At 35.3% G+C, this 24,206-nt stretch overlaps 1 protein-coding gene across 1 annotated transcript in view; it reads left to right on the top strand.

Moving 5' to 3' along the window:
* COL24A1 (collagen type XXIV alpha 1 chain) overlaps window positions 1-24,206 on the top strand; it is a 390,296-nt gene that overhangs the window by 269,749 nt on the left and 96,341 nt on the right. The window contains exons 39-40 of the mRNA XM_049618486.1: window positions 20,716-20,769; window positions 22,396-22,503. Of these exons, the coding sequence (XP_049474443.1) occupies window positions 20,716-20,769; window positions 22,396-22,503 (162 nt within the window). The remainder of the gene's footprint in view (window positions 1-20,715; window positions 20,770-22,395; window positions 22,504-24,206) is intronic.

The raw sequence follows: 24,206 nt of genomic DNA on the forward strand, positions 1-24,206 counted from the left end.
ATATACACATACAATATACACCATTTTTTTCAAATGTAAGTTGACCATATATGCATGCATTTATTTCTGGGTTCTCTATTTTTTTTCATTAATCTATATGTCTGTTTTAATGGCAGTATCATACTGTTTTGATTAGTATATATAGTTTGAAATTAATAGGTGTGATACCTCCAGCTTTATTTTTCTTTCTCAATGTTGTTTTGGTTATTTGGAGTATTTTGTGGTTCCAGGCAAATTTTAGGATTTTTTCTGTTCCTGTAAAACATGCAGCTGTTATCTTGAAAGGAATTACATTGCATCTGTAGATGGTTTGGGGTAATATGGACATTTTAAAAATATTAATTATTCCTACCTATGAACATGATATATCTCTCCATTTATGTGTCTTCAGTTTCTTTCATGAATGTCTTATAGTTTTCACTGCATAGATATTTCACTTCCTTGGTTATATTTATTCCTAAGTATTTTATTATTTTTGATGCTATTATAAATAGGAATGTTTTATTTCTTTTTTAGATATATATTGTTAGTGTATAGAAACATGACTGGGTTTTATAGGTGATTTTGTATATTGTTTTTCTGAAGTCATTTATTAATTTTAACAGTTCTTTTGTGGAGTCTTTAGGGTTTTCTCTATATGAAGATAATGTATATCTTCAGGGACAGTTTTATTCCTCTCAAATTTGAATGCCTTTTATTTCTTTTTCTTGCCTAATTTCTCTGGGTAGGATTTCTAGTACTATGTTGAATAGAAATGGTGAGAGTGGGCACCTTGGTCTCTTGTTGCTGATCTTAGAGGAAAAGTTTTTAATCTTTCACTGTTGAACATGATATTAGTAGTGGGTTTGTCATATATAACCTTTATTATGTTGAAGTTTGTTCCCCCCATTCCTGCTTTGTTGAAAGTTTTCATCATGAAAGGTTATTGAATTTTGCCAAGTACTCTTTCTGCATCTATTGAGATAATCATATGGTTTTCTTTAATTCTCCGAGTAGGGTTTATCACATTGATTGATTTGTAGACAAACAATCCTTGCATTCCTGGAATAAATCCCACTGGATCATGGTGTAAGATCCTTTTAATGTGCTGAATTTAATTTGCTACTATTCTGTTGAGAATTTTTACATCTATATTCATTAGGGATATTGGGCTGTGCTTTTATTTTCTTATAATATCCTTATCTGGCTTTAGTATCAAAGTAATGTAGACATGAGCTTGGGTGTATTTTCTCCTCTTCAAAATTTTGAAAGAATTTGAGAAATATTATCATTAATTTGTCTTTAAATGTTTGGTGGAATTCATCAGCAAAATCTATTTTTCTTTGTTGAGAGGTTTTTCATTACTGATTCAGTCTCTTTATTCATTATTGGTCTATTAAAATTTTCTATTTCTTCATGATTCAGTCTTGGTAAGTACTATGTTTCTAGGAATTTATCCATTTCTTCTAAGTTGTCCAATTTGTTGACAAATAATTGTATCTGAATAGTCTCTTATGAACCTTAGTCTTTCTGCAGTATAATGTCTCACTTATAATGTCTTCTCTTTCATTTCTGTGCTTGAGGCCTTTCTGTGTTAGTGAGTCTAGCTAAAAGTTTGTCAATTTTGTTTATCATTTTAAGAAACCGACTACAGTAAAACCTTGGTTTGCAAGCATAGTTTGTTCTGGAAACATGCTTGTAATGCAAAACACTTGTATATTAAAGCAAATCTCCCCATAAGAAATAATGGAAACTCAGATGATTTGTTTCACAATCCAAAATTATTCATATAAAAATGATTATAATACTATAATATAATACAAAATATTAAAGAAAATACAAAATATTAAGAAAAATAAGCAAATTAGCCTACACTGACCTTTGAAAACCTTCGTGGCTGGTGTGAGGGAGACAAGAGAGAGGAGGGTTATTGTGTAGGATGACTTTCACTATCACTAACAGAATCACTACTGTCTATTGGTTCAATTGAATCTTTTTCTTTCCATGAAACTTTAACAGGAACCTATCCAATGACCTAGAATGAAGCAAAGCATTCCTAAGCTTACTCTTGTGTGGAAAAGCAAAGGACTGTCAATAGGTCCTTTGAAGTGACAAAAAATATACTAGTACCATTTGTGCGTACCTTCCAGTGTTTTGAAAAATCACTGATTTCTGCCAAACACCACACGGCCTGTGACTGAGCATCCAAGCATGGAAGATGATCACCCACAATCCCTCAGTGACAGAGAGAAAGAACTGTTGGCTCAGTTGTTATCATGTCATGTTCAGTGTCATGATAACTCATATTTCAAGGCATCGCTCATTTATCAAGTTAAAACTTATTAGACATGTGGGCTCATTTTGCAGAACACTCGCAGAACAAGTTACAATATACGAAGCAATCCAAGATTTTACAGTATTACTTTTGTTAATCTTTTCTATAACTTTTCTGTTTTCTATTTCACTTCCTTTTTGCTCTAATCTTCATCACTTCTTCTGCTAACTTTGGCTTTAGTTTGCTCTTTTTTTCCTACTTCTTTGAGGTGTAACGTTAAGTTACTTATTTGAGATCTTTCTCCTTTTTTTAATGTAGGCTTTTATCACTGCAAACTCCCCACTTAGAACTGCTTTTGCTGCATTCCATAAATTTTGCTATGTTGTGTGTCTATTTTTGTTTGTCTAACGATTTTTTTATTTCCCTTTTGCTTTCTTCTTTCATCCATTGTTTGTTGAGGAATATGCTTTTTAATTTCTACGTATTTGTGAATTTTCCAGCTCTCTTCCTATTGTTGATTTCTAGTTTGATACCATTGTGGTTAAAAAGATGCTTGATATAATTTCTATCTTCCTAAGTTTGTTGAGACTTACATTGTGACCTTATATATGATCTGTCCTTGAAAATATTTCATGTAGGCTTAAAAAGAATGTATATTCTGCTGCTGTTAGATGGAATAGTCTATATATGTCTGTTAGGTATATTTGGTTTATATCCATTGTTGTCTTATTGATTCTCTGCCTGGATGATGTAACCATTTTAGAGAGTAGGCTATTAAAGTCTCCCAACTATTATTATGTTGCTTTGTATTTCTTCTTTTATTTCTGTTAGTATTTGCTTTATGTATTTAAAAGCTCCAATGTTTGGTGCACAAATACTTATAATTATATATTATTTATTATCATTATGTAATGACCTTCTTTTTCTCTTATGATTAGTTAGCTTACAGTCTACTTTGTCTAATGTTAGTGTAAGTATCCCTGCTTTCTCTTGGTTACCCTTGTTTCTTTTTCTTGAAGTATCTTTTTCCATTTCTTCACTCCGTCTTTGTGTGTCCTTAAAGTTTAAGTGTCACTTGCAGGCAGTATATAGGTCACTCTTGTCTTTTTATCCATGCAGCTATTCTGTATTTTTTGATTAGTGGATTTAATACATTTACAATTAAAGTAATTTTTGATAAGGTCTTCCTATTGACATTTAATTAATTGCTGACTGTTTTATAGATCATTTCTTCCTCGTTTTCTCCCTATTGTCTTACTTTGTGATTTTATGACTTTTTTGTAGCAGTGTGACTTAATCTTTTATTAAAATTTGTGTATCGACCACACTCTTCCTTTGTGGCTTACATAAAATATCTTATAGCATCCTATTTTAAGCAGTTAACAACTGCAATAGTATACAGAAACTTTATACTTTTACTTCTTCTCCCCTCTTCACATTTCAGGTCATTAATGTTACAATTGACATCTTTTTATATTATGTATACAGTAACAAATTATTTTAGTTATTTTAGTTTAATATGTTTGTTTTTGAACTTTTTAACTAGAGTTATAAGTGATTTATGCACCATCATTACAATATTAGAGAATCTGGCTTTGAATATGTATATATATTTATATCTGTTGGTGAGTTTTACACATTCATGTTTTTATGACATTAATTATATTTTTTTATTTGAGCTTGAAAAGTGCCCTTTAGTATTTCTTGTAAGACAGTCTTAGTGGTGATGAACTCATAAGCTTTTGTTTTGGAGGAACAGTCCTTACCACATCTTCATTTCTGAAAGACAGTTTTACTGGGTATAGTATTCTTGGTTGACTTTTTTTTTTTCCTTTCAGTATTTTGAAGCAAATTTTTGACTTTTTACTACCTGCAGTTTCTGCTGAAAGATGTACTTATAGTCATATGGAGGCTCTCTTTTGTGACAAGTCAATTTTCTCTTGCTGCTCCCCAAATTCTCTTTGTCTTTGACTTTTTATAATTTAATTATGATGTGTCTCAAAGTAATTCTTTTTAGATGCAACTTATTTGGGATCCTTTAGGCCTTAAGAACCTGGATATCCATTTCTCTCCCCACGTTTGAGACATTTTCAGCCATTAAATCTTCAAATAGACTTTCTGGTCCTTTTTCTTCTCCTTCTGGTCTCATCACAATGCACGCACGTATTATTTTACTTGATGCTATCTCATAAGTACCATAGACTTTCTTCACTTTACTTTGTTCTTTTGTTTGTTTTGTTTTTTTCATTTTACTCCTCTGGGTGACTTCAAACAACTTATTGAGTTCACTGCTACTGCTTGGTTCAGTCTACTGCTGAAGCTCTCTATTGAATTCTTTAGTTCAGTCATTGTATTGTTCATCTCTAGGATTTTTATTTTATTTATTTTTATGGTTTCTATTTCTTTGTTGAATTTCTCATTTTGTTCATGCATTGTTTTTCTAATTTTACTTGTCTGTTTGTGTGTTCTTATAGTTCTTATAGTTCACTGTACTTCTTTAAGAGGATTACTCTGAATTATTTGTCAGAAAGTCCATGGAATTCCATTACTTTCATATCAGTTATTGAAGTTTTATTAGTTTCCTTTGGTGTTGTCATGTTTACTTGATTCTTTATGATCCTTGTATCCTTGCACTGGTATCGGCACATTTGAGTAAGTAGTCTCTCTTCCAGACATTAGAGGTTCATTTTGGCAGGGAAAGTCCTTCACCAGTCTGCTTTGCTTGGGATACTGGACTGGTTAACTGCTAGAATTTGTGGTAGGTACAGCTTGCCACTGGGGTCTCCAGTTGTGCAAGGTCCCTACCCACGTTCTGAAGTTGGGGGAGGGTTGTCACTGGCTGTTCTCTGCAGCTAAGTGAGCCTGCTGTCTTGAACTTCATGTTCAAGTGAGGCCAGTGAATAGGCACTCTAGTTGGGTAGGGATGCTGATAGGGTGAGATCTTAGGCTGTATTGCCTGGCAAGGCAATGCCTCTGATTGGACTCTGTATTTAGGCAAAGTCTCATCTTGTGCATCCTAACTGGATAGTGCTACTGGCTGCACTCCATTTTCATGAGACAACAAGCATGGTTTCACAGTGGGACAGACCCACAGGCTATGTCCCAATTTTGTGCAGAGTCGCAGACTGCGCTTCATGATAACCTAGGCCACTGGCTGTGCCTCTGTGTTGCTTAAGGTCACTTGCCTGGCTTTCTGGTCAAGTGGGGCTTCCAGCTAAATCTCAGTGTTGGTTGAGGCTGGAGACTATATTCTTCATGGGTGGCATTACTCTTGAGCTCTTTTGTTGGGTGGGGCTGAAGTCTATGCTTTGTGATTGGGCAGGACCACTTGCTGGGCTTCTTGCCTATCCACGGTTGCAAGCTGTGCCTAGTAACTGGACAGGGCCATTAACTAGATTTTGCTGCTGGGTAGAGATGTTGGCTGGACTTTACAGCTGGGCAGTACTTTAAGCTGAGTTCCAAGACTGTCTGGGGCCACTGTTCAGATTCTCTGGTCATGCCCAACATTTTGATGGGGCTGCTGGTTTGGCTGCCTGTCTGAGTAGGGCTATAGTATGGATTCCACAAATGCCCAAATTCTATGGCCAGGCAATCCTGGTTGAGTGAGATGGGAGTATATGCTTAGCTGTTGGGCAAGGTTTCAGGTTTGCTTCCCTGACTACTCAGGGACATATAATGGGCTCCACAGCAAGTATGACCCTTTGGCTGGGGACCCAAATAATGCAGAACACTTCAGCCAAGATCTCTGACCAGACAGAGCCACCAACTCAGCTCTGCAGATGTGCAGAATCACTGACTTGGATCTCTGCTCAGGTGCTACTGCAATCAAGAATGCAGTCCACCAAGATCTGGTGCAGGATGCTGTAATCCTTGCCTCTCTTCTCTGTCTCTATCTGATCCTTAGTAGTCAAGTCTGCAGTCTTTCCCAATGATCCCCATGAGGTGAAACCTTATTGGGCTACCTTGGAAATATTCTACAATACTGGGGGAGCTAAATGTGCATTTTGGATTTTTCTTTTCCTCACTGGAGAAACTATAAGCCAAGGGAGCCACTTGATGCAGTACTCTGCTGCTCTGAGGAAAGGACAATGCAATCAAAGTGAAATCTTTACTCTTACCTTTCTGCTTGGTCCTTCTGTATCCCTGTGATCTAGGAGAGTGCCTCAGCCTCACCCTCAGGTTCTGGGATTTTCACAATGGTGGGTCTTTTATATGGATACTAGCTACTTGGTCTTCTTCTGAGGATGGCTGAATTCAGGAATGACTTATGTGACTATCCTGACGAAGTCACCTCAGCTATGGAAATTCTGTCATAAAGCATTTGAAGGGGAACATTTTGTGTTATCTCAAACTTAGTTTGATTGACTATTTCTGATTTTTATTCATCGAGCTGACATTATTCTGGTAGAGGAATGTCCTAACTCTAGAATGCCATAAGAAGTCCTTTGCAGGCATAATTTAAACTATCAGAATCTGATATAAAATTGTAGTATTACTTCAAGGGAAATTCTAAATGTATTGGACAGATTCTCTCACCACAGAGCCAGTAGAAGATGTAAATAAATAATCAGAACAGCTTTTTTCTTGCTTAAATCCTTAATTTATGATATTTGTTACATCTTCTAGATAAGGCCTCTCTGGACATTTTGTCTTTTTACTTTACTGTCCCCTCGTCTTTATCTCACATGTTTAAACATGTGTTCTCCTCCCAAGATTATTCTCTCTTTACTTTTCTAAGTATTCTTGCCTTTGAAGATATTCTCATATCTTAGGAGTCATTACTTATGACCCTACCATAAAATGATTTCTCTTTTTGCCATACCCTAGGGGTCTTATTTAGCCTTTTAAAGATATTTCCTGCCCCTAGTAATCTCAATTACATCTCCAAGAACTAAGAAGAAGCCCTATCTAGAAGAATACAACAAATACCATAAATTAAGCACAAACTGGCTACCTTGCCATTCATATCATTTACCCATAATTATAATTCCTTTAGTATCTATTAAAATAATGCTATCTCACCTCTTCTGCAAAATAATAGATAATTATACCAATGTATTTCAAAGTGACATTTGAAGTTTGAGGATGAATCAGAAATGTCTCCTGTTTTTTAGCAATTGACAAGTTGAGTCTTTCTTCCCTCTGGTTTTACATAAGTGGTAAAGTGTCCATTTCTATTCCATCCTGCTCTCTCAGTCCTGGAAAACTATGATAGGTGCTTCACTGCAGCAAATATAAAGCACTGGGGAATCACCCCCCAATATTATCTTCAAACTATTGGTCCAGGCACTGAACAATAGAATTTCACTTACATTTTCTCACAGAATCCTTCCAATAATCCAATAGTGCTTTATTTTCCCCACTTTACAACTGAAAAATATAGACTCAGAGAAAGATAAGTATAATTGCAGATGGCAGAGCTGACTCTAGCTCCTTTATTGTCTGACTTCTATGCCTCTAAGCCACACTACTCCATGAGGTGACCAGCCTTGGGCTTATGTTTTGCCTTTTTGGGGGGTTATTGACATTTTCATCTTTTGTAGAGGACTCATCAGGGCTGGACTCACAGAGAAGCCATGTAACAAATGCTGAAAAAGTGTAATTACCTTTCTGAGAATTCTTACCAAATTATTTTTATGTAAGAAAGTCATTAACAATTAATAATACTTTAGCATGGATTTTTTTAATCACCTAGCTTACTTCCCAAGCAGAATCCTAAGTGTTGGTGGGAAGAACACAGAACTAAATAAAAGGTCTAGCCATGCCATAGGATAACAGACAGGAACCCCAGATGGGGATGATGCAGCCTGACAGCTGGTGATGGGCAGAACAGAGATGAAAAAAGAGGCTCAAAACAAGACATAGAAAAATGATAAACACAGATTTCATCTGCTTCATAATTTTTCCCAGGAATAATCTTGCCTTGTACACATCTTTGGTGCCTTTTTTAGTAACAACACATGTGTGTTTCTTTTTTATTCTTTTTGTTGTTCTCTTTGGAATTTTAAATGTCTTTCAGCTCATAAACCCAATAAAAATACCATGGCACATTTTTTTCAAAAGAATTTTATGATCCAAGGAACTATTGCTTAATCAGACAGCCTGATGTTGGATTTATTTTTCACTTTAAAAACATTCTTCCTTAGGCAATGTCACAAAGATGCTACCTATTCTTTAAAAATAAACAAGACAGTGAGAAAAAAAGAAATACAATTTATTTTTCAAGAAAAGAAATGTTCTTCTCTCTAGAAGACTGGAAAATGAGAACTAGGCTGAAAAATAAGGCAGGGGAAGCATCAGTTACAAATTCCTAAATCTAAGATTTAGACTACTTTGAGCATAATTTTAAAATGTGTATTTTATGCTTGAATTCTATGCTAAAGTATTCAGTTGCCTAAATGCATAACTCTGTATGAGAGAAGAATTTGGAAGCATCTGAGAAGAAACATCTGCCTGAGTTACGGTCTGTCATCCATTTCCTTAAAAATCTATCACTGTACTATCTAACATCTAAACAGATGTGAAGCTATGGAAGTTAAAAGTTGAATATGTAAAAATGAAATTGTCTTATTTTATCTGTTAGGACAAAACTTGGTTGGATTTCTTGAAGTGTGATTTTTTTCCCACCTGTATAGATAGAGTGGTATGATAATTAGGAATAGGGGAATATCTTGAGAAAAGATGAAGCAAAATAAAGCTAAGAAGCGTTTTTAATAGGATCTTACAAAGCAAAGTCAGAAAGATGAAAGGACTTATCATTAGTTAGAAAAGAATAATAAGGTATACATGAATCTTATTTCTGAGATAATTTCCTTGGAAACCCTAAAAAATAATAAGTTTGGAAATTTGAGGTCAGTGGCATTAAGGAGTAAAGGACTTATTTAAATCTTTATCTTCTAGCGCCTGGGTGGCGCAGTCGGTTAAGCGTCCGACTTCAGCCAGGTCACGATCTCACGGTCCGTGAGTTCGAGCCCCGCGTCAGGCTCTGGGCTGATGGCTCGGAGCCTGGAGCCTGTTTCTGATTCTGTGTCTCCCTCTCTCTCTGCCCCTCCCCCGTTCATGCTATGTCTCTCTCTGTCCCAAAAATAAATTAAAAAACGTTGAAAAAAAAAAAAATCTTTATCTTCTGAATGATTTTTATGACTCTGGTCTTAGGCTTGTTTGTTCTGAACTGTTGTGTCATAAAGCAACACAGAAATAGAAAGACCTCTGCACTGACCATTATGCAAGAATTGCTCTACCACTGTCCCTACTCTACCACTAAAGAGCTGTACATTGTTGGGTGAGTCCTTCTTTGGTTTCTCAGTTTACACATTATACATGATAAAGGGGTTGGAGCTGGGCAGAGCATCCCAAGATGACTGTGTCAGGGAGGGATGCTGAATGGGCAAGAGTGTTTCTTCTATTACTATGTGAGTCAGAAAAAAATCTTTGTATGTATATCTAACATGAGATTCTGTATAGGCTTTCTTTGGAAGAAAAGGTTCTATAGCTTTAAAAAAAAAAAAAGCATTAACTTAGATGCTCCAAAATTTTATTAGCTTCATAGACTGTGACTCTATAAAATGTATTTGTCCATTCATTAATTCAAGGAAAGTTTTGAGTACCTTCTATGAATCAAGAACTCTGCTAAGCAATGGAAATACCAAGGGGGAACAAGATTAGCAAGATTCCTGGTCTCAGATTTTATGATATTGTGAACACTGACAATAGACTAGATCATTGCAGATAGCAATAAATGCAATGATGGAAACAAATAGGGTGATGAAAAATAATAGCTGGTTAAGAGAATAGAAGCCTATTTCCAATAGGGCATTGAGGGAAGGGTTCTCTGGACAGGGGAGGATTCAGCTGAGATCTGAAGAATGAAAAAGAACCAGTCATGCCAAGAACTTTGAGAGATCACTCAAGGCAGACGGAGTAGTAAGGGCCAATATCTGGAAGTGGGAATGGTCTAGATGTATTTGGAAAACTAAAGGGAAGCTAATTATAGCTATAGCATAGAGAATAGTGAAAAGTTTTTTGAGATGAGCTTGAAGAAATAAATAGGAAGCAGATCATGAAGGATTATTTAAATCATGGTACAAAGTTTGGTTTTTTTATGCAAAGTGTAGTAAAAAGGCATTGAAAGGTTTCAGACAGAAGAGGAACATAACCTGTGATAGGAATCACTCTATAACTCCCAAACTTTGTTTACTATATTAACATTATTGGCTGTCTCAATGAATAAAATAAATCCCAGGGGACAAAAATAGAACAAGATAAATTTGAATTACAAGAACATGTTATGTGCTAAGAAAAGTCAAAGGGAAAAATAATGATCTTTCCAACAAATGGTGTTAAAACAAGTAGATACCTGCATGCAAAAGAATAAAGTTGGACCCTTATCCTACACACAAAAATTAACTCAAAATGGATCATAGACCAAAATTTAAGAGCTAAAACTATAAATGTCTTAGAAGAAAACATACCAGTAAATCTTCATGACCTTGATTTATGTAAAGTTTTCTTAGATAGCACCAAAAGTATAAGTGACAAAAGAAAAAATAAACTGGACTTCATTAAAATTAAAAGTTTTGTGCTGGCTGGCTCAGTTGGTTGAGCATTCAATTCTTGATTTCAGCTCAGCTCTTGATCTCAAGGTTGTAATTTCAGGCCCATGTTGGGCTCCCCATACTGGATGTAAACCCTACCTACAAAAAAAAAAAGGAAAGAAAAAAGGAGGGATGGAGGAGAGGAAGGAAGGAAGGAAGGAAGGAAGGAAAGAAAGAAGAAAAGAGAGAAAGAAAATAATTTTGTGCTTCAAAAAACACCATTAGGGCAGTGAAAAGACACCCATGAAAAGGGAGAAAATATTTGCAAATCATATATGATAAAGGACTGTATCCAAAATATGCAAAGAACTCTTCCAACTCAGTAGTAAAAAGGTAAGCCAATTTAAAAATTGAGTGAAACATTTAAACAGATGTTTCTCCAAAGAAGATATATAGTTAGCCAATAAGCAATTGAAAAGATGATCAACATTATTAGCCATTAGGAAAATTCAAATAAAACCACAACGAGATGCCACTTCACTTGACTAGGATGGTTTTAATAAAAAAAAATTAAAAATAAAAAAACCCAGAAAATATCAAATGTTGCTGAAGATGTAAATATACATTGCTGATGGGATATAAAATGGTACAGCCACTTTGTAAATCAATTTGGCATTTTCTCAAAATGATAAACATGGAGTTCCTATATGATCCACCAATTCTATTCCTAGGTATATACCCAATAGAATTGAAAGCAGAGTTCAAACAAAATTTGAATTTTGTACCTGAATATTTATAGAAGCATTTTAATGATAGCCAAAATAACATAAATGATCATTCAACTGATGATTTGTAAATGTATATTAATAAATGTAGTATATCTATGCAATGGATTATTACTTGGCAATGAAAAGAAATGATGTACTCATACATGCTACAACACTGATGGACCTTGAAAACATTATGCTTAGGGGTGCCTGGGTAGCTCAGTCCGTTAGGTGTCAGACTTGATTTCAGCTGAGGTCACGATCTCACAGTTCATGAAATTAAGCCCTACATCGGGGTCCATGCTAACAGTATGGAGCCTGCTTGGGATTCTCTCTCTTCCTCTCTCTCTGCCCCTCCCCTGCTTATACTTGTCCTCTCTCAAAATAAATAAACATTTAAAGAGAAAAGAAAAGAGAACATTATGCTAAGTGAAAGCAGCCAGTCAAAAAAGACCACATGATATATGACATGTCCCAAATAAGGCATATCTAGACAGACAGAAAGTAGATTAGTGATTGCCTATGTCTACTAGGGATGGTGGTTGGGAGGAAATGGGAAGTGACTGCTTGTGGATACAGGGTTTCTTTTGGGAGCAATGAAAATGTTCTAAAATTGATTGTGGTGATGGTTGCACAACTCATTGAATTGTATACTTTAAACAGATTCATATATGGTATATGACTTGTATCTCAAAGTTGTTTAAAAAATAGATGTGATGTGGGGTGCCTGGGTGGCTCAGTCGGTTAAGTGTCTGACTTTGGCTCAGATCCTGATCTTGTGGTTCGTGAGTTCAAGTCCCACCTATGGGCTGTGTGCTGACAGCTCAGAGCCTGGATCCTGCTTCAGATTCTGTGTCTCCTTCTCTCTCTGCCCCTCTTCCTGCTCATGCTCTGTCTCTCTCCTTCAAAACTAAATAAACATTAAAAAAATTTTTAAATAGATGTGATGTGTTACTTTCAAGACAATACAGCTACTCTCACATATTTAAAGTAATAGGCTGGAATCTCAACTCCTTCTACTTAATGAGTAGGCTCAGCATAAAGCCAACTATTCTCTGTCAGTATATAAAAGCATTCTTATGTTAGGAATTATTGAAGAAGTTTACTAAAACATGCTCATTTAGAAAATGTTGCTATTTTTCCAGTCTGCCTTGCAAGCCTCTAAGTACACAAATGAGTTGCAGTAGGGTTGCCTTTTAAAAGCAAATGTTTTGCAGCAAGATATTTCTTATGCATTTTTAGAACAAGCACGAAAATAAACCAGCCTAATATCAGTGGAAGTTCCAACCCCATCCCACATCCCCCCCCCCAATCCATGTCCGCCCCTCCACCCCACAAAAAGAAGAAGCAACCTGTCTTTGAAGAGAAAAAAGATGTGGACAAAAGAACCAGGAGAAATCTTTCCGATTATAATGACAAAAGAAAATGCAATAGCAATCCCCTTTTTCACATATAATGTGTTCTTCAAATGTACAAAGGTTTACTGTGCAAAATGTTCCTAGTAGATCCATATGGTACATTTCTTAGAAACAAAAAGGTAGTATAAAAATGTCTCACTACTCTTCACCTTTTGTTCATAAACTTTGGCTTTACTACCAACTTTAGTACATGTTTTTTAAGATGTTATTTCTTTACAAATGAATACCAAGTAGTCTAGGTTACTGATTAAGGCTAAATATTTTCAATTTGGGGCATGCATTCTATTATTCATTTGTTTATTAAATATTTATTAATCATCAGTTATATGCCAGGCACAGTTCTGGGTACTAATGTTACAGCAATAAACAAAACAGACAAGGTCCCTGCTGTCCTGGAACTTAACACTGCGGTGTGGGAAGGAAACGTGAACAAGAATGGTAATTTCTGAGAGTGATAAGTGCTTTGAGGAAAAGAAAACATGGTAATGAGATAAAGAGTGACTAGGTAATAGAACACTTTAAATTGGGGTGGTCACAGAAGGACTACCTAGGGTTACATTGAACCAGATGTCTAAGGATAAGAGGCAGCCAGTCATGTAAATATCTAAGTAAAAGCTTTCTAGGTAGAGGGGACATTTAAATGCAAATGCTCTAAGGCAGAAAGGGCATTTATTAGATGCACTATTAGAAAGGGGCCAGATGGGGTGGGCGTGGCGGGGGGGGAGGGAATGGCCAAGTAATTGGAATGTAGTGAGTAACTTGAAAACATAACATCAGAGAAATAAAAGCAGCCAGATCATATAGAGGACTACAGACCATAATAAGAGATTTGGAGATGATTCTGATTTCAATGAGCAGCCATTTGGAAGGTTTTAAACAGGGCAAGGGGCTTGAATTGTTAATTTCACTAAATGTTAATTTAGTGATCATTTGGGGAATTTTGAAGAAATAGACTATGAGGGTAAAAGTGGACTTAGAAGGCTGTGGCAGTAGTGTAGACGAAAAGTAGTATGGTTGGGAATGTAAGGGGCAATAGAGATAGGGGACAGTGATCCCATTTAAGACATATTTTGGAGATACAGCTGACTGTAATCACTCATTGTTTGGATGTTGAGAAAGAGGGAAAAAATAATGAAGAATAAATCCTGGTTTTTAGCTGGAGCAACTGAACTGGTGATCATATCATTAAATATATTACAGACCTACAAATTGGTATTTACATATGTGGATATATGCGATTTCATTATTTTTGGTTTATTTGGTTTTCCTCACAAGCTCTAACTTACTGATTAGTGAGGAATGTTTGGAGGCTTGGGGGCAAAAGAAAATTTTAAACCCAACTCAGTTGAAAGCTTAAACAATTTGTTCCTATAAATTAGTAGTCTCTGTAGGTAATGCTCAGACTCTTACAATGTTGCTTCTCAAATTTATCAGCTCTTGACCTCCCTCTTTTGCTCCTTTCCATTAGAGAGTCTGAGTGTCTGGTGATGGTAAGGATGTGGAGGCTTTGGATCTAGGTGCAGGTGTTTAAGATAGGGACCTAGTAATGTCCCTTGTCAGTTTGCTTACTGCCTACCCTGCTGGCCTCTGATGATGATGTCTGCAGCTAGTAATTTTCATTTCCTTTCTGGGAGAGGTTCCCTCTAATCAGCTTCCACTAATCTGCAGATCCCTCTCAAGTCTTCTGGATTCTCATTCAGCTCTAGCCCAGGAAGTCTGCTCATCAGCCGTTATGACAGAGCCATGTCTTTCTAGAGTAATGACCACTCCCCCACCACACACATACACAAGCTCCCCAGGTATTTCTAAGTTGCCATCTACATCATATAGGAATCAAGGAGTAGGTTAGGAAAATTTAACAAATGTTCGTCATTTTGATTTTCCTAAACATCCAAAGTGATATGGCCATAAACCAAGTGCTATCAAGAGAGAAGGTACCTTTCCTGCATCCTGAAGAGGTATTGGGGAACAAGAGTCTCACTTTGCCAAAACTCAGAAAGAGGAAAATCTGAACATCTAGGTCTCTCCCTCCCTTTTTGCGCTCCTGTATTCTCCTGGAGCCAAAAGAAAAACAACAACAACAACCTGGCTTTCTCTCTATTTCTCCTATGTCATATTCTCATCCTTTTATCACCTAGTAAAAAGCCTTAGAGTTCTATTTGCAGTAGATGGAAAATGCGTCTTCTCTATAATATAGGACAGCTCTGTATGCTGGGTGCTCCAAGGTCAGCTTGTGAATTATTAAAGTTGGAAACAAAGAAAACAGAAAAATTTTCTTAATACATATAACCCTTGGACATATGACCCCCTCAAGCTATGAATAGGGTAAAGTTCATATATTCAAAAAGGCAAAATTGAAAAGCAATTTTGATAATTTTCAAAATACTGCCACATTATAGCAGAGTTGGAGAAGACAGGGAAGAGACAAGATTTAGGGATTTGAGGGGATAATTCAAGCGTTCAGTTTGGGGCACATAAAGTTTGAAATCCCTATTAGAAATTCAAAAAGATGTCAGTAGGTAGGATAACCAGAAGGTCAATGATACAGTCAGGACAGGTGACATAATTTTACGAATCATTAGAATATAAGGAGGTGTGGGGCTCCTGGGTGGCTCAGTCGATTAAGCGTCCGACTTCAGCTCAGGTCACGATCTCGCAGTCTGTGAGTTCGAGCCCCGCGTTGGGCTGTGGGCTGATGGCTCAGAGCCTGGAGCCTGCTTCCGATTCTGTGTCTCCCTCTCTCTCTGCCCCTCCCCCGTTCATGCTCTGTCTCTCTCTGTCTCAAAAATAAATAAAACGTTAAAAAAAATTAAAAAAAAAAAAAAAGAATATAAGGAGGTGTTATATAAGGAAGCCGAAAATTCAGGAAGCATGCTGCCATATAAACAAAACCTTAAAATTTTTCAAGAATGAAAAAAGGTTGAGATAAAATGAGCCATTGGATTATTGGATTTAGCTATATGAAGGTTACATGGTGACCTGAAAGGGAAGCAATTTCAGAGCTGTGGTAAGAACAAAAGCCCAAATGAAGAGGGAATGAGAAGTAAGAAAATAGTGACAATGAGCATAAACAGATCTTTCAAAAAGTTCTGCTGTCATGGGGAAGTAAAGATTGAACTAGAAAAGTACATGAGTTAGAGTGGGAGAGAGCCAAAGCATAAGAGACTGTTAAAAACTGAGAACAAACTGAGGGTTGATGGGGGGTGGGAGGGAGGGCAGGGTGGGTGATGGGTATTGAGGAGGGCACCTTTTGGGATGAGCACTGGGTGTTGTATGGAAACCAATTTGACAGTAAATTTCATATATTAAAAAATAAAAATAAAAATAAAAAAAAAAGAAAAGTACATGAGACATTGAATGAGTGAATAGAAAGGAAGGGAGGGAGGGACACGAGGTCAAGGAAGGGTTTTGTTTTTGTTTTTTAATGAGTGCTATCTAGCTTATTTAATTGCTGTCGGAAATGATGTAGTCAAGAGGAAAAAATTGATAGTGCAATTGTTAAGAGAAGGCCATGAAGGGAACATGGGCTTTAGATACAAGTGAGGCACTGGCTTCAGACAAGCAACAGGGAAACTTCTTCCTTTGTAAGAGAAGGGAGGCGGAATACGTGTGTGCATAAGGAGGTATGTCGGTAGATCGGGTGTGGGAAAGAGGAGGTGGCTCTTGTTTGATTGCTACTCTGTCTCAGTGCAGTATAAAGCAAGGTCATTCACTTGACACTGAGGCGAAAATGGAAGTTTGAAAAATGTGTAAGTCCTCTTGCAGACTAATGACAAATTTCTCAATTATACACGTTTGTGAGAGGCTTATCACTTTTATTTTTACATTCTCCGCAAGTTTTTGTTGGTATTTAAATATATAAACACTTACAGCAATGTCTAAACTGCATGGTGGTTGGCAGGTAACATTGCCATGCAGTAGTGTTGGCCGACACCTGAATAGTTGGATTCATTGCACCTCATTGTGAGGTGCTGATATAAGAGGTCAGTGAATTCCCTCTTGTACAAGTATTGCAACAAATGGCCTCACATTTTTTAAAACTATACATTTAAGTCACATATTTACAAATTAAAGAATTAAAAATATGATCTCAATAAATGAAACAAAAAGCATTTAGTAAAATATAATATCCACGTTGACTATCATACTTAATGGTGAAACTTCAAAGAATGAGCAAAGATCACCACTATTCACCATTTCTATTCAACATTTACTCAGAAACCCAGCCAGTACGGTACAAGAGAAATAATCTACAGACAAATTATTAGAATTAAGGAGATTTTAGCAAGATGCTAAATATAAGAATATACAAAAATAGATTCCATTCTTCTTCACCAGCCACAAGCAGTTTAGAAAACGTTAAATAATATTTACTGGGGGCGCCTGAGTGGCTCAGTAGGTTGAGCATCCGATTCTTAATTTCAGCTCATGTCATGATCTCACAGTTCATGGGATTGAGCCCTGTATTGGGCTCTGCACTGACAGCACGGAGCCTGTTTGGGATTCTCTCTCCCTTTCTCTCTGCCCCTCCCCTGCTTGCTCTCTCCCTCTCTCTCAATAAATAAATAAACAAACAAAAAAAAAACCCTATTTATAATATAATCATCAACAAAATTAAACAACTAGAAATAAATCTAACAAAATATTTGCAGATTTTTGTCAAAAAAGTATGTTTATTAACAAAGACCTAAATAAATGGAGAGATATTTTATATTCATGGATAGGAGGACTCAATATCAAAAAATTATCAATTGTCCCCTAAATTAGTCTATAAATTCAATACAATTTTAGTCAAAATCCCTATAAGACTTTTTTTATAGGACCTGATTAATGAAAAGTGATTTTAAAATTCATATGAAAGAACAAAGGACCAATATCAAAACAATTTTCAAGAACAAATTACAAGGGTTGGGGCAGAGTGGTGTGTGGAAGGGAGAGCTTGCCCTACCTGATACCGTAACTTATGATTGAAGCTAGAGTAATTTAATCAGTGTCATGTTCATTCACAGAAGACAAAGAGACCAATGGAAATAGAAGGTAACCTTGACTCAGAGCTTAGTATATTTTGAAACATGAATTTTGATACACTGATCACAGATTGCAAATCATTAAGGAAAGGATGAAATATTCAATAAATGGTACTGGCCCAATTGGTTATCCAAATGGAAAACAAAATAAAATAAAACCACTCCTTCAAACCAGTGCACACACGCACGCAAAAGAATGAAATTCCAATTAAAGGCCTAATTGTGAAAATCAAAATGTTAAACATGAGAACATTTACAAGAACATTTTATGACCTCATGGAGGGAGGGGAAGCAGTCAGGATCTCCTAAACACTGAAAAGAAGTAAGACAAGAAGAAAATACTGATGAATATGACTATGTTAAAATCACAAACTTATGTTAATCAGAAGTTATATTAAACAAAGTGAAAAAATATGCTGCAGGCTGAGAAGAGATCTGTGTTATATAGAATGAGCAAAATACAGGTATCAGGAATATATGTAAAAACTTTTATGGATAACTCAGTAAGTCCAGCTCAGGGGAATATTGAGCAGAATCACATATAGATGTGAAATAACGGTGTGAATAGATAATCATTCCTCCTTAATAATCAGAAATATGCAAATTGAAAACACAAATAAAATATCATTTACCACAATGAAATGGACATATTTGAAGTCTGATAGTACCAAGCTTTACAGAAGATTTGAAGTAATTGGACTCTGAAACATTGCTATGGGAATGGAAATTGACAAAACTACTTTGGAGAATAATTTTACATTCTCTTGTATACCTAAAGATGTACATATTCTACAACCCAGCAGTTTAACTTCTGGGACTACTCCATAAAAACAAAAACAAAACAAAACAACCACCTTTAACATGGCACATAGATGAGTTCACAAGCATTATCTGTAACAGGACAAAAAAAAAAAAAAAAAAAAAAAAAACACCAAAAATTCATCAGTAAGAAAGTGGTTAAATCAGCTGTGGTTTGATAAGAAAATAGAATCCCATAGGATGAAAAACAGAAAGTGAGTAGATTAAAGACACTGATTAATTTCAAAAGCAAAATGTGTGTTAAAAAAGTTTCCAAAGAATGCATTAAGTATGCTTATTTAAAGTTTGAAAAGATGCAACATTACCACATACTGCTTGGAGATACATACAAATGGAGTAACGGTATAAAGAAATGCTTGGGAATGATAAATTGAGGAAAATGGTTGCACCGGAGTGAGGGGAGAGGGTAATGTGTTTGGAAAGGTATGTGTGCATATGGGACTTCAATTACATATGTATCTTCTCTTTCTTACAGTGGGTGGTGGGTGCATGGGTATTTATTGTACCTTCTAATATCTTTTTATATACATTCAAATGTTATATAATACACTTGAAAAAGGCAGCAGACGTTAGTGAGAACTAACACTGAGCTAAATTCTTCAGTTTAAAGTCCGGTTCGTTTTAGCTTTACATGCACTATCTCATTTAATCTTAATAACTCTTTGAAGAGGCATTGTTGTACTTATTTTATAGAACAGGAAACTGAGGCCTTTAGAAGTTAAACAATCTACCTATGGTCATATTGCTGTGAGGTGACAGAGCCAGACTATGAAACTAGCAGTCTGACTTTTAAAAGCTCACACCATTACCCTCTAATGAAAGTTAATCTGCCTCTTTTTAAAAGTCCATATTAACCACAAAGAAATCTCAGGTTAGTGCAACTATCATTTTGACCTCTGGATGCAGCTAGAACTACAGCAATAGAACTTAACCATTTTGGCTTCTAAATTCAGTGACTTTCTGAGGCTAGAAGAGCATTTACTGAGGAGCATAGGGCATGAGTCACTTCCTTAGGTATCTGTTTATTCGTTCAACAAATATTTATCAAGAGCCTCCATAGCACAGTGGTAAACCACAATTTATTTCTTGTCTGCATCATTTTTGCAGTTTGCCAAGCTTTGGGACACAAATTTGAGGTTTCCATTTTCATTTCCAAACTAATGCAAGGAGTGCTGTGATTAATTGTTGGCCGTTTCAGAACTTGCACCCTGGCTTACTGTGGATCTCGTTTAAGCCTAATTACTGTTGACCTGCAAATTCACATGACATCTAAAATATTTTAGCCAATTTTACACACAAAAAAAAGTATGTATTGAAAACTTTCAGTCTACTTTGTCTGAATAAAATACAGATTAAAATGAAAATACTGTTTTAAAGTTGAATATGACTACTTCTTTTTTCTCCATCTATTTCCCTCTCTCCTTTTTTCCACAGACCAAAGAAAACCTCCTTAATCTACTACTCCAATAAGATCTTGAGATTCTTCTTCACCATGTTTTATATACATATTTTATAATCCTATACATTCAACAAGATGTTGAACCCACAGTAGTAGCTCATAGAACTGCTAAAATTAAAATGGATGCATGGGTTTAGTTTAATTACAGTCTCACTAATTAAAATGGTGATGAAACCAGATAATTTTCTTCCTATAATAAAGAACAGTTTAATTTTGTCTATCTTGACCAGTTTGTATATGTAAATTTTACTCATTAGTAACAGACCGCTAAATCATCATGACCTATTTTTAGATAATTATGCAAACACAATATTGTTGAAAAGTAACCCTCATTTTTACATAATGTTCAATTCAGTGATTATGTGATGTAAGTATTTAAATATGCCATCTAGTCCTTTCTTTAACAATTTATTTTCTTTTTTATATTGGACATTCAGGGATCTGAAGGAATTGTGGGAATTCCAGGGCAAAGAGGTCGCCCAGGCAAAAAGGTAATTTTTTTTTTTACATCTTTTTAAGGCTTCCTTTCTTCTGATGTGCTCCGAGCTCCATAGAGTGCTGTGATATTTTTATTTGCATGAGATATATGGTAATAAAGAAATATAAATTTGGTTTTAAAGGCACATTTATATAAATTAATATTTAACTCTACTTAGGAGTATTTATCGCCTTGATTATTTGAAGGCAACTGTCCCACTCTGTAGTTCCTGTGAAGATATTTGCCTTTTCTTCTCCTGTTTGCCAAAAATTCTTCAGTAGACTTTAGGCAGGAAAAGAGAGAAAAGGAAAATACTACACCATTTGTGTATTAGTAACAACTTTAGTAAAATGTTTAGGGGAAAAGATTATGATTGAGATTGTTTCTGGGTTTATTAGTACTATGTTTATCTAAATTGAAAAGGTTAATTATTTTATCTTTCCCATATATTGGCTTAGAAACACACATCCAGAATATGGTTTATATGTTTCTTTTATATCTTACTAAAATGAAAATGTATAAATTTCTGGAACATTATAATGAAAAATTCATCTCTGTATGGGGCCAATAATTTGTTCAAGTATGATTTTCTTATTCAAATACAACAGTTCTGAATATATGACCATAATTAGCTTCAAATCACACCATATCTAGTTCCCAAAGTCTAATTTTATCATTTTTACTAACATACACCCAGCCTATCTTTGTCATAATGTAGAGACAGGATTAGTTAGAATAAGAAGTAAGGAAAAATGAATGAGGTGAATTTTAGTAGCCATTCTTACCCATGAAAATAACCCCAATACTGAAGTCTCTTTTCATCATATTTGATGTTATATCTAAAATCAACATTAGAAGTGGGACAGTATAATTCTTTACAGTAGCCTGCATCCCTGGGAATTATTATGAATACCAAAAACTTCCTTCCTGACTATGATCACAGTCTAGTTTTTCTTTGTATCTACTTTATTGTCTACAGCAGAACAGATTGGTTCCCACTTTCAGAAAGTGAATTATAGCACTTAAAGTTGTTTAAAAGCAGCCATATTTTGGTGGTAGAGAATGATCAGTCAGCTTGACGGAAAACAGAAGATAACTAGTTTTCAGAAGGATGTTGAATGATATAAATATGTTATGGATTTTTAAAGGCAGACTCCAAGGCACTGAATATACAGAAACATACACTGGAAACTGTATACATTAAATAGATCTTTGTGGGATTGAAATTGTGTATAGAAGCACGTTTCTTATACAGTCTATGTTTTCTCATGATAACAAGAAATACATGCCTGCATGCATACATACATACATACCTAACAAATTCAAAATAAAAAAATTGGTTATTGGTGATTCAACATGAACACCAGATCTCTCCTGCTTGTTTGGCCAAAATTATTTTTTTAAATGTTCTTTCTCCTAAATTACTTTCAGTTATATCTTTCGGATAACCTAGGTGGTGATGGTATGTTATTATTGTCAGTGGCAGTCTCTACCACCAGCTAGGTAAACCCAAGTTACTATTTACGGAATTTTGCTTACAGACTATCCTCCGGTGTCATTCAGGTATATGATACAGTTAATTCATCTAGGTAAAAATTTGTTTTTTCCCACTTTTCTCTCTTACTAACGACATCCACAGGGTGAAAAAGGACAAATAGGGCCCACCGGAGAAATTGGAAGCAGAGGTGCTCCCGGACAAATTGGGGAAAGTGGTCCTAAGGGTGCCAGAGGAACGAGAGGTGCTGTGGTTAGTATTTGATTTATTTCCAGACCTGAGTTCACTGTGGATGGAAAAGAAATGTATCCATGTCCTTAAAGTTTCATCCCTTGATTAATTTTACAGAGAAAGCAATAGTTCCATTGAAAATAATCTACCTCCATGAGCTGTGGAGAATTGTAAGCATTCCACAGTACTTAAATGGCTTAGTGGTTTCTGGACATGAAAAGGGGAGAGGGGAAAAAACTCAAAATGGAAATAAAATGTGAAATGAAGTTTTAAAAACTCAGATTATAACTCTTAACCTAAGTGGGAAAGTTTATATGACTTGCACTTAAAATAAGAATTTAATATCTGTATGAAACTATGCTGTCAGGATTGGCATATTGCTTTTGAAAATTAGATTTACTTAAAAATGATTTTTCTTTATAAGCTTGGACTCTACATCCTAATGGAGATTTTTTTTAAACCAGCTCTGATCAATATCTGTAACATCTAATAATATTTAATCTTTTGCATGAACTTTATATAATGTTGGAAACAAGGGTAGCATAAATACCTCTGAACCTATAATAGCAACATTTTATTGCTAATATATTTGGACCTGTTTAGAAAGTCACAGCATGAGAGATGCAGAGTATTTGAATTATTAAACTTAGTGTTTTCACTATTTCATAAGCTTATCTACAAAATGCATGTGTATTTCCTAGTCTCCGTTAAATGTCACAAATGCTAGACTTTTCACCAAAGCCTTCTTGAGAGCATTGTATAATTCATCAGTTGTCTGAAGAAAGTTTATCTCAGGCTCATTTGACATACTCATCTTACCACTTCAGGTCTTTCTTCCTTTGATTTAAATTACTAATATTTTTCTGATTTGGGCTTGTATGTTACAAAACTTTATTTAATATGATTAATTTTTAACAAACATGGAAACTAATCCAGAGTATTGCCTTCAAAGTAGGTTCCTACTTTGGATTTTGTCTAAAGAGAATATTCACTTTAAAAATATTGACACATGTTCTCCAATTGCCTCCCCAAAAGGTTTCATCCAATATACACTCCCACCACCAATACTTCATGTTAACCCTTTTGATGTCTGACAGTCTGATAAATGAGAACATGTGTCTCATTTTCTTTCTGTTTTTATCTCCCCGATTACAATTAAGTGATTTTTTTTTCTGGAAATTGCCTTTACATATTCACTTTACATGATTTACATTAGATTGCTGTCTTTTTCTTATTAAACTGTAGTAACTCCTTATATATTTTAGATTATATATATATATGTATATATATATATATATGATGTTTATTTAGTTTTGAGAGAGAGACAGACAGAGAGAGACAGAGCATGATGGGGGAGGGGCAGAGAAAGAGGGAGACACAGAATCCAAAGCAGGCTCCAGGCTCCACGCTGTCAGCACAGAGCCCAATGCAGGGCTTGAACTCACAAGTCGTGAGATCATGACCTGAGCCCAAGTCAGACACTTAACCGACTGAGCCACCCAGGCGTCCCTTAGATAATATATTTTTGTTAAATTTGTTACAAAATGTATTATAAATACAATTTCTCTTTCTGTCATTTAACATTTAGTGTTGTTTGTTTGATATCTTTTTGCTGGAGATTTTAATTATTATATACTCAAATTTGTCACTCCTTTACTTTACAGGTTTTATTTCTTCATTAGAAATGCCTTCCCTACCTAAAGTATATAAAAATACTCTTTCAT

The sequence above is a fragment of the Panthera uncia genome (assembly GCF_023721935.1).
Source record: "Panthera uncia isolate 11264 chromosome C1 unlocalized genomic scaffold, Puncia_PCG_1.0 HiC_scaffold_4, whole genome shotgun sequence".
Taxonomy (NCBI): domain Eukaryota; kingdom Metazoa; phylum Chordata; class Mammalia; order Carnivora; family Felidae; genus Panthera; species Panthera uncia.